The sequence below is a fragment of the Lepus europaeus genome, chromosome 13 (genome assembly GCF_033115175.1).
Source record: "Lepus europaeus isolate LE1 chromosome 13, mLepTim1.pri, whole genome shotgun sequence".
Classification (NCBI taxonomy): domain Eukaryota; kingdom Metazoa; phylum Chordata; class Mammalia; order Lagomorpha; family Leporidae; genus Lepus; species Lepus europaeus.
The window spans coordinates 98701946-98713949 of NC_084839.1; the positions used below are offsets into that span (position 1 = coordinate 98701946).

At 42.1% G+C, this 12004-nt stretch overlaps 1 protein-coding gene across 1 annotated transcript in view; it reads right to left on the minus strand.

Annotated features, from left to right (window-relative positions):
• Positions 1 to 7261, minus strand: part of LOC133772438 (outer dynein arm-docking complex subunit 2-like) — a 70323-nt gene extending 63062 nt beyond the window's left edge. The window contains 6 exon segments of the mRNA XM_062208892.1: positions 3604 to 3720; positions 4479 to 4501; positions 4504 to 4614; positions 4811 to 4917; positions 5482 to 5587; positions 7237 to 7261. Coding sequence (XP_062064876.1) covers positions 3604 to 3720; positions 4479 to 4501; positions 4504 to 4614; positions 4811 to 4917; positions 5482 to 5587; positions 7237 to 7261 — 489 coding nt within the window.
• Between the last annotated feature and the right edge of the window lie 4743 nt (positions 7262 to 12004).

Sequence of the window (12004 nt, forward strand, 5' to 3'; positions counted from 1 at the left end):
ATACCACAGAAATAAAAAGAATCATCAAGAATTACCACAAAGAGCTGTATGCCAAAAAAGTGGAAAACCTAGCAGAAATGGATAGATTCCTAGACACAGACAATCTACCAAAATTGAGCCCTGAAGACACTGAAAATCTAAACAGAGCAATAACCAAGACGGAGACTGAGTCAATAATAAAGACTCTCCCAACAAAGCAAATTCCAGGACCAGATGGCTTCACTGCTGATTTGTACCAACTTTTAAATAGCTAATTCCAATTCTTCTCAAGCTATTCAAAACAATGGAAAGGGAGGAAATCCTCCCAAACTCCTTCTGTGAAGCCAGCATCACCTTAATTCTTGAACCAGAAAAAAATACAATAAACTCAGTGAATTTGCAGAATGTAATCTTGAATGTACCATTCAAAATCAGTTGCATTCCTACATACTCTCAGTGAGCAATAAAAAAATGAAATTAAGGAAATAATTCCATTTATAGTACCAACAAAAAGAATACTTAATAAAGGTAAGGGGAGAGAAAGACCTTTACACTTAAAAGTGCAAATTATTGTTGGAAGAAATTAAAGACCCAAACAAATAGAAAGGTATCCTATATTCATAGGTTGGAAGATTTAATATTATTAAAACAATAATACTATATAAAGTAATCTAAAGATTCAATGAAATCATTCTGAAAATCCCAATGGCATTGTTGTGTGTGTTTTTTTTTTTTTTTTTTTGCAGAAATGGCAAAACCAAGTCTAAAATTCTAAATTCTAAATATAAAGTGTCAAGGAATTCCAAACTGCCAAAACAGTCTTGAAAAGCAAGAAGAAAAGTTCGAGCACTCCCACTCCCCCAGTTCCAATCCACTACAAAGCTATATATAAAGTGTCAAGGAATTCCAAACTGCCAAAACAGTCTTGAAAAGCAAGTGTGATACTAGCAAAAGACATTCAGCACAATGGAACAAACCTTCCATCTGTGGTCACTGATTTTCAAAAAGGATGTCAAGATGATTCAATGGGGAAAAATAGCCTCTCCAACAAGTGGTGCAGGTAAAGCTGGATATCTACATGCCAAAGAATGAACCAGGAGCCTCACCTTATTCCATTTTCAAAAATTAACTCAAAATGAGTCAGACTAAATTAAGGGGGTAAAACTATAAAATCTTAGAAGACATTTTCATGACCTTGGATTTGGCAATGGTTTCTTAACCACGAAATCAAAAGCAGAGGTAACAAAAGAAAAAAAATGGACTTCATCAAAATTAAAAATGTTTGTGCATAAAAACACACTATCAAGAGTGAAGAGATGATTCACAAAATATGAGAAGATATTTATAAATCTTCTACCTGATAAGAGATTAATAACCAGAATATGTAAAAATTACTATAGCTCAACAACAAAAAGATAATCTAGTTTTTAAAAATGAGCAAAGAATATATAAAATAGTAATCTCATGAAAGTATGTTAAACATCATTGATCATTAGATACCTAAAAATGAAAACCACAACAGGATACCACCTCAAACTTATAATGATATCTATAATTAAGCAACAACAACCGAAAACACTAACTGTTGGCAATGATGTGGAGAAAACTTGTATATTGTTGGAGAGAATGTAAAATGGTGCAACCACTGTGGAAAACAGTTTAGTGGTTCCTCCAAAAATTAAGCATAGAATTACCATATGATATAGCAATTCCACTACTAGGTAAATACCCCTAAGAATTGAAAACAGGAACTCAAACAGATTCTTTCACACCAACATTCATAGCAGTACTGTTCACAATAGCTAAAAGACTGACACAGCTCAGATGTCCATCAGTAGATAAGTGGATAAATAAAATGTGGTATATACATAAATAGGATATTATTCAGGCATAAAAAGGAATGGAGTTCTGAAACATGTTACAAAATGGAAAACACTACGTTAAATAAAACAGGCCAGATACAAAAGGACAAACATTGTTATTCCACTGATGTAAAGCAGAGTTTACCAGGGGATTGGGGGAGTAGGAGTGGGGAGCTACTGTCTGATGGGTGCAGTTTTATTTAGTGTGAAGTGATGAGAAAGATTTGGATACTGACAGTAACAATGCCCAACACTGTGAATGTAATTAACTTCACTGAAGTATACACTTAAAAATGGCTAAAATGGCCAATTATATATTTTATGTGTATATTTCACCAAGATAAAAACCAACATAAAAGTAAAACTGAGATCCAGCAAGCAGATGACCAAACAAGCAGGAAACAAAAGAACTCGCAGACAGAGGAAGGAGTTCCAGGATGGAGCAGCGGAGCCTAACAGAAGGGTGCCCTCCAGAAGTGGTGGGCTGGCAAGACAATGGCTACGCTCTCCTAAGTGAAACCTGTGGGCTGGAGAAGCAGCCTAGAGCACACTGTCTCCTTAGCACATCCTACTTATCTTGCATCTCCTTTCCTTTCCGCCTTCAGCTTCAAACAGAATCTTTTTTTTTTTTTTCTTGACAGGCAGAGTTAGTGAGAGAGAGAGAGACAGAGAGAAAGGTCTTCCTTTTCCTTTGGTTCACCTGCCAAATGGCTGCTACAGCTGGCGCGCTGCACCGAACAAGCCAAGAGCCAGGTGCTTCTCCTGGTCTCCCATGCGGGTGCAGGGCCCAAGCTCTTGGGCCATCCTCCACTGCACTCCCGGGACACAGCAGAGAGCTGGACTGGAAGAGGAGCATCCGGGACAGAATCCAGCTCCCCGACCGGGACTAGAACCCAGGGTGTCGGCGCCACGGCTCACTAGGCTAATCCTCGGCCTGCACAGAATCTTAACTTCAGAAAATATTACATTGACTGGTTTATGTGTCCAGCACTATTTCAGAAACATGGAATACACAAGAATTATAAAGTTCTTGTGAATATGCAATTGACACTCATTGTAACCATCCTGTAAGATCGCAATCACAGGAGGTCCAGAAAGGATAGAAGTCATTAGACATCTACGCTTCCTTAACAGGACTGAATATTCTGTTAGATTTTAATTTGGGGCCGGTGCCGCAGCTCACTAGGCTAATCCTCCGCCTGCGGCACCGGCACACTGGGTTCTAGTCCCGGTCAGGGCGCCAGATTCTATCCCGGTTGCTCCTCTTCCAGTCCTGCTCTCTGCTATGGCCCGGGAGTGCAGTGGAGGATGGCCCAAGTCCTTGGGCCCTGCACCCCATGGGAGACCAGGAGAAGCACCTGGCTCCTGCCATCGGATCAGCGTGGTGCGCCAGCTACAGTGGCCATTGGGCGGTGAACCAGCGGAAAAGGAAGACCTTTCTCTCTGTCTCTCTCTCTCACTGTCCACTCTGCTTGTCAAAAAAATAAATAAATTAAAAAAAAAGATTTTAATTCAAAAGGGAAGATGAAAAAGTCCTATGTAGAAAGCATTTTTAGAATTATAGCTACAATCTAAAAAGACAATCAGAAACATTTTAAAGTGAAACATTTACAATATTTATTCTCTATTATACTGTAGAGAATGCTGTGATAACTAAAAGCAGGTTTAAAAATAGGCAGTTTTCTTACACAATTTTCTATGAGAAAGTTGCGGTTGAGTAACACAATGTTACAAGAGTTCAAAAGAGACTATTAAAACTTACATGTTTAGACATATTTTCTGAAAATTTTACTGATTTTTCTCTTAAAAATGTGACAATGTCCTTGTAAATTGCACTTTTTCTCTCATAATTAATTTCATCTCCAGCATCTGTTTTGCCCTTTGGGAGAAAAATGTTCTGTGATTAATAGCAAGAAGATCACACCAGAATCTAGGCACACACACCGCTTTTTTCTCTGAACAGAACTCAGGTGGTGGCCTTTGTACGTGAAACGTGCAAGTAAAAGTCCTTCCCCATACATAACTCAGGTCACCCACTCACCCCCTGGTCCATTCACTCTTTCAGCAAGCACTTAGGAGACCCTCCTCTGGTTTTCAGGGCATTCAGCTACTCAGCAGGTAGGCGAGAGCCCCCTGCTTCTGCTCTCCTCCGTATGAAATGCATGATGACTTCAAGAGCCTTAGTTGCTGAAGTCGTAAAAGGCCTTGGCCTCTGCAGGACAGCTTGTTTCTTTACCCTCTGCCCCTGCTCTGCATGCAGAGTGCCTGCGACCCACTCATTTTCATTCCAGGGTAACTGTCCCTCCACACTCCGAGCCTCCTCCATCTTCTCTCCTTATTTCTCAGGTTACTCTCCCTTAGTGGATTATGTGTGTATATATATGCAGATATGCCATATAACTGCATATATAAATATGCAAAAGAACATCAAAAAGGTAACGGACCATGAAATAAAGTTAATTCTGGTGCAAAATTTGACATGATTTTGGATTTGCTTTGCAAATGCATAGCTTTCACCCCACAAAACAGTATCTCATTGTCTCAGAGATTCAACCCCTGAGCCACGCCCACATTCATGCACACCTAGCTAAGAACCCGTCACCTGGCTTCAGTTATGTTTTTAAAACAATTGCTTACACCATTTAAAAATACTCCTTCTCACTACAAGTAACGCACAAACTTTCCACAGCATGTGGCTTCACCAGCACATAACACATTTCCCCATAAATCTGTCTCCAAGGTGGAGCTCGACATCCATTTGAAAATTCATAATCTGAAACCAATCATCAAGCAATTAATGAGCTTCTTTAACGCAGTTCTGTAAAATGTGTTGGCTTCAACCAAATAAATGCTGTTGAAATTTTATGGTTTCATTTTCTTAAGTATCCAGTTATAATGAAGCAATTGAATTCATGCTGAAAATAAGATTTTGAAAATATAACATAAAATGAATTTGAGAAAACACAAACCTGAAGTGTATTCAATAGATTCCAAAACTGTCTGTTCTCCTTTTCCTGAGAAACGTTTTAGAAGCTTTATATCTTTCTTCACAATTCTTGGATTTATATATATTTCTCTGAAATAAATGTTTAAAAATTCACACACATGCACTAAAATAGAATCTACAGGAGACATGTGGACATTCCATTGAATAAGAGAAAATTTATTTTTGTAATTAAAGTTAATTTTAGCCAGGTTATAATTTTTTAACAACACTATCAATATATCAAAGAAGTAGTGATTCATGTTGAACTTAATATTAAATATACTCTATTAAAAATTCACCTTGTTTCTTAATAATAACACTAAAATATTGGAAAAATTAAAAGTTTTGGACTATATAAACCCTATGTGGCATGTGCCTTATAACTTAATAACTCATGCAATAGTCTTAAGAGTCTCTTAGAAGAAACAGGACATTTAATGTCTTCAACTGAGTGAAACCCCACTAGAATGCTTTAGCATTTTTAACTACATTTAAATTTTTAGAGGTATTATAAGGAAATCAAATAAGATTTTGTTCCATGTTAAGAAATCCATAGCAATGACTTCCACACTTTACGATTCTCATGTTTTTCTCTAAAACTGAAAGCAATTTTTGTAGCTGAATTTTTGAGTTTTCTTCTTTATAAAGACTCACGGGGAAATGTGTTTCAGCAAGTGATTGAGAAGGTGCAGATCCAGTTGCTTAAGTAGTATGGCAGTCTTCATCTGCATTTCACTCTCTGGATCATCAACTTCGGTAACTTTTACATATTTAATGCAGTTGAGTCTTCTTTTGAATTGTGATGAATGGGATGGGAAAGGGAGTGGGAGACGGGATGGTTGTGGGTGGGAGGGAGGTTATTGGGGGAAAAGCTGCTATAATTCAAAAGTTGTACTTTGGACATTTATATTTATTAAATAAAAGTTGAGAAGAAAAAGAAGGACTGCAGGAAGTTGCATCAGGGGTTCATGGCTTTGCTGGTGGCTGGAGGACAGGTGAGAAACACCCATCATAACTGGGCCACAGATCATTTAGAATCATGCTACTAAGCTGAATTCAGTTATTCTGTTTCTCACACCCACAATATCTGCATCAACACAATGACTGATGAACAGGTTTCTGAGAGACCTGTGAGTTCTATGTGTCTTCTGAATTAATAAGAAACAGAATATTATTGCATAACACAAGTCTAAATAGATTAGTAGAGAATATACTTATATGAGGATCCTATATTATCAATATCAGCAAAATAGTCAAGCAATTCAAGTATTGTATTCTCTACCAATATACTCTGCCTATAATAGTAATATTGTATTGCAATTCACAATTTTCTTAACAGCAAATGTGAGAGATGTTAAGAATACTACAGAGGCCGGTGTTGTGGCATAGCAGGTAAAGCCGCCGCCTGTAGTGCTGGCATCCCATATGGGGGCCGGTTCAAGTCCTGGCTGCTCCACTTCCTATCCTGTTTTCTGCTATGGCCTGGGAAAGCACTGGCAGATGGCCCCAGTCATTGGGCCCCTCCACCCACGTGGGAGATCCAGGGGAAGCTCCTGGCTCCTGGCTTCGGATTGGCGCAGCTCCAGATATTGTGGCCAATTGGGGAGTGAACCAGCAGCTGGAAGACCCCCACCCCCACCCCCGTAACTCTGACTTCTGACTTTCAAGCAAAATAAACAAATCTTTTTAAAAAAATAAAAAATAGCTATATCTTTTTAAGCCTGTTTATCTAAATAGGTTACCAAAATAGACTAGCATAAAATTTAAAACATAAATTGAAATGAAACAAATCTCACTTTGGCCAAATAGAGAAAAAAGATCTTGGATGGGATATTTTCTGTCTCTCCCTCTCCTTCCATCTCCGCCTTTTAAATGAATAAAATAAATCTTCAAAAAAATCTTCAAAAAGGTAACATTAAATAAGATCCACTTTTTCTAACATTTCTAACAAGCTCTGACAATTTATAACGAATGTTTAAGGCCTTCCCCCTACCTATATTATTTATTTGTTTCTCATTTTTTTAAGGTACATTTATTTAGTTAAAAGGCAGAGATACAGAGAGAGGAGAGAGAGAGAGAGCTTTTCCTTCTGCTGGCTCACTCCCCAAGCAGTCACAACAGACGGGGCAGTGCCAGGCAAAAGCCAGGAGCCAGGAGCTTCTGCAGGGTCTCCTTCATGCTGTCAGCACCACGATCAAGCCACCCTCTTGGGCCACCCTCTGCTGCTTTCCCAGGCGCATCAGCAGAGAGGGACTGGAACCAGTGCCCATATGGAATGCGGGCACTGCCGGCGGAGGCTTAACCAGCTGCACCACTGCACCGGCTCCCATTTTCTCATTTCCAGTGACACCGATTGTTAAAATCTTTCTCCCAGAATATCGGATAAACGTTTATAAATTAAATATAGACCACAGTCAACTTTTCCCTCCGTCATTTTAAATGCTGAGAAGTACAGATGCTATAGAAATGACTTCAGAGTTCACTTTCTGAGCTGTACTAAATTTCGAAATCCAGTAACAGGCATCCAGATCACTGGCTCTCAGTGGATAGGAATGCTTTAGGGGTTGCTAGTTATCCGAATGGATGGGCAGGGGACATATCACTGGCATTTAGTGATGAGGACAAAGAAGGCCAGCTGGCTGCCCATGTGCGCAGGACTGGTGCCCCTGGAGCTGCTGTGTTCACACAGTCCTACTGAAGTCGGAAGCACCGGCTGCTTCCTTCCACGCCTGAGTGCAATGCTAACAGAGCACTACCGGTATTTAAAACTCTACTGTAGATGTAGGGTTATTGTCTGCGAGCTTGAGTCAAGAATATTAAATCAGCATTAACAAAACAGGTCACAAAAACCACGTATTGAGGGGCCGGTGCTGTGGCGCAGTGCGTTAAAGCCTTGGCCTGAAGTGCATGGGCGCCGGTTCTAATCCCGGCTGCTCCACTTCCAATCCAGCTCTCTGCTATGGCCTGGGAAAGCAGTGGAAGATGGCCCAAGTCCTTGGGCCCCTGCACCCGCTTGGCAGACCCAGAAGAAGCACCTGGCTCCTGGGTCCGGCTCGGCGCTGCTCTGGCCATTGGGGCCAACTGGGGAGTGAACCAGCCGATGGGGGACCTCTCTATCTCTGCCTCTCCTCTCTCTGTGTAACTCTTTCAAATAAATAAATAAAGCTAAAAAAACCCATGTATTGGCGTAGATGGACTGAGAAGTGCTCTGCCGCTCGCGTGGGCTGGCGAAGCCCACCATACCCGCTGCGCACGGTTTCCGTTAACACCCGAGCAGACGCTAACGGAAGCCTTTGGGAAACGCAGGCCTTCGGGCGGGTCTAGGACGGCGGTTCTGCGAGTGAAGAAGCCGCGCAGTGAAACCCACACAAAACTTACTTTCAGAGCTGACTTGAACCGCGTTCAGCATCCAACGCAGGCCACACGCGGTGCACCGGCCGCTCGGCGGGAGGGGGCGTCGGAGGCGCGGACCCCGGCGGAGACAGGGGCTCAGCGAGGCGGAGAGGGTGCGAGCGAGCGAAGCTCAGCCGGCGGAGAAAAGTTAGGCGGCGAGAGAAACCCAAGCTTTTCGTGATCAGACAGCGGGCTGCGAGGCTCCCAGCGCCAGGCGGCGCGACCCCGCAGCCGCACTCACCCACCCGCACCTGCTCCGCGCCCCGCGCACCGCGCCGCGGTTGCTAGGACGCGACAAACTTCCGCCCCTGTAGGCGGCCTGTCTCGGTGGCCTCGGTGGCCTCGGTGGCGCCGCCCCCAAAGTCCACGCTCAGGCGCTGCGGGGCGCCGCCGGCGGTGCTCTCCGCTGGGTCCGCCGGCACTGCGGCCTGCTGCCCGCCGCAGCTCCCGTTTTGGTAACCGTGGGCTTAGGATCCCGCAAGGACTTGATGCGTGCCCGGGGACGGGGAGTGTGCGGGTCCTCGCTCCCGCTCCTGGTTCAGAGCGCGTTCCTGCGGAGGCCAGTCTCCCAGCGTTGGACTCGGCTCCAGACCACCACCGACAAGGAACGTCTGTCCGTTTGGAGCGTGCACGGGGTGAAGATGGACGTTCCACATAGGAAGGACCCCCCCCACCCCCGCTTGTCCACGTGCTGGGCGCTCCCTGCTCCCGCTTGCTGGAGAGCCCTGGCAGCTGCCTCTCAGGCCATTCCTTTAGGGAACTCTGCCTTCTCAGGGTCTCCTTGGCCGGTCAGAGGAAATTAAGCTTTGCTCTGAGCAACTCCCCAAGCGAACTAATGCCTTAAGTAGGTCTGGTCTGGTAACCGTGTGGGTATGGGGAGGGCACCTCTCACGTGGAGGTCTTGTGATCTGCTTCTGCGTTTGGGGGTAGGCAAACTGAACCCCATCAACTGAGCCCCATCAGAGGGCATACCTGCCCTCACCCTAGGTCACCCCTACAAGCTACAGTGAGAGCGAGGGCGACTGGAGAGAGAGAGAGAGAATTTCCCAAAGGGGGGTGCTTGATGTCCTGGTCTTGCTTCATGCAGCAGAGCTCTGTGAATCTTTTTTTTTTTTTTTTTTTAAGATTTATTGAAAGAGTTACACACAGAAGGAGAGGGAGAGAGAGAGAGAGAGAGAGAGAGAGAGAGAGAGAGATCTTCATCCGCTGGTTCACTCCTTGTGAAAGATCTTGGACAAGTTGGAGACTTACACATTGCTAAGAGGTTGATAAGAACCTGAGAAGTCTTAACTACAAAATAGTACTTTGAAAGTAAATATGCAACGTGAGTCGTTCAAAATCACAAACTCCACCCTCCAGGCAGCAACACTGAATCATAAAACCACAGGAGCTAATGTAGATCCTTCTTAATAAAGCAGCCAAACACAGGCAGCAAGGTGTGGGTGATGAAGGAAAGAACACTTACATAATTGGAAATGATCTCAGATATAAGCTGCAAAGACAGTAAGAATTTATGCTTTTTCACTTCCTATTATACAATTTCAAAAATCACTGTGCAATCATCATCTCCTCTACACCAAAAAGCAAAGTGAAATCTAATCAGACATAGGAGTGATTTTCTTTACCACTCAACTACTTTCAAAAGTATCCAAATGAAAATGAAAATTAATTAAAATCCTGTTTTAAACCTTTAACATCAGTTAATTTAAGGGATAAAGATAGTCAAATATCAAGCTGATTGAGAATAACGTATATGCCAGACCTGAGAAAGCTTTCTCATTAGAGCAAATGAAAGCATAATGGCTAATAGTTCTCAAATGCTTACTACTGATGGAAATGGAGGCCATGTAGGGTACTTTAGAAAGTTCATGGAAAATTAAATTAAAAGATAAATTTATGTTGGTACACCAAGAAGCTTGAAATCTATGCATAGATTTTTTTGTGATACACATATTCAATGAACTTTTTGAAGATCTTTCATATACTTAAAGGCAAACTGCCCATAGCCACGTAACTTAATTATTATTTCTCAAAAGGGCTAACCCTAAACATAAGAAAAACATAAATGTAAATCTTTTGCCTTGATAAGCATTTTTAAGGAAAAAATTACTTCATGATACTTGTTAAAACACAGTAAAGGAGACTTTATTCAGGACCACTGTTGCAGGTGTAAGGACCGTTGCAATGGGTCTTGTTGTGGGGGAGTGATATTGGGCTCAGCTTCAGATACAGAATGGGAAGTGGAAGTTTAAGGCCAAGGAATAAGATGGGAATGAGCGGATAGCAAATTGCTAGGAGGAAACATCAGGGGTCAAGGGGCTTGTGACCACGCTGACCCAGGATTCTTGCTGAAGACAGGGCAGCATGTTCAGACCTCACCCGGGGATGGTGGAGGACAAGAAGTCTGGGCAGATATCGAGATAATCAGATCTTGATTGAGGATGGGCGGCGGTGCTTCTTATCAAGCTGACTTAGCAGGGTTTTTGCCAAACTGGATTTTACTGGGAGCTCACAGACGGGTTTTGGGATGGTTAAGAAGGCTGACTACAGTTCTGCCAGGTGAGAGAGCTTTGTCAGAATGTTTCAGTACATTAAATTAGTGATGGACACATAAGTTCAGACAGCTGTTTACCTTATAAAAGAATATATTATTGTCAACCATGAAGAAATTCAGAGTAGTTCTTCCTTAATGAATTGTGTTGGGACTGCTGTAGGATGGAGACAGTGTTTGATATCTTCCAGTTTGCAGACTGTTTTTGTGGTAAGCACAGTAGAATCTCAAAATTCTTACTTGACCTGATTTTGTTTTTGACACTGTGATTCCTAATAGCAGTAATTCCTTATGAAATACAGATGTGGAAAACCAAGACATTTGCTAAAGATCCTACAACTGAGAATGGAAGAAATAGGACTCAAATCCAAGTCTCTGACTCCAAGGACCATGTATGCTCTTCACCACTACACAAGATACATATGCATGAAGAAAATAGCAAATTGAGGCAGTAAGAATATGAAAAAAATACCAAAGTGAATGCCAAACACACTGCTCAAGAAATTCATCAGCAAAGAATATCAGAAGAATCTTGGAGGAAGGTGAGGCTTGATGTGGATTTCAGCTTAAACTTTTTGACAAAATTTAGAAAGAGGGTGTAGCAGGATGACAATGAAGATATCCATCATCCTTTCTCATGAATACTCCTTTGGTGTTACCAGAGAAAGAATTGGCTTCATCAGTCATTGAGCTGATCCATTGTGACCAATCTTATGTAATTCTGCCATAAGTGTGTGTGTGTGTATATATATATATATATATATATATATATATATAAATATGTAGTATATATAAAGGAGTCTTGATTAACTATGTGCCAATCATCTCTACTTTATATATGAGAAGTGCATAAAGTGAAGTGTGCACTGTAAGAATTGCTGAAACTCTTGGGAAACACTTTTCCGTGCATCTTTGCATATCTTTCCAACTTCCCATTGTTCCAGATTATCATTTCAAGGATGTTAGTGAGTGGCCTTGGAAGTCAACGCTGCATACCCCCTACTGGCCACTATAAAAGGTTTGGAATCTATCAATTTAGGGTTCTTCTGTAATCCAGCCCACTGCATTTGTAGGTGTCCATCTTGCTCTATCCATGTTGTCTCTGTGAGTCAAGGAGCAAGACAAATGGACACAAATAGTCTGGCTTGTGCTTCTTGCAGTGCTACGAGTGGAAAATGTCCTTTATCTGTGTCCCAGTTTTCTCATGTCTTATGCCAGCACCCATAAAACATT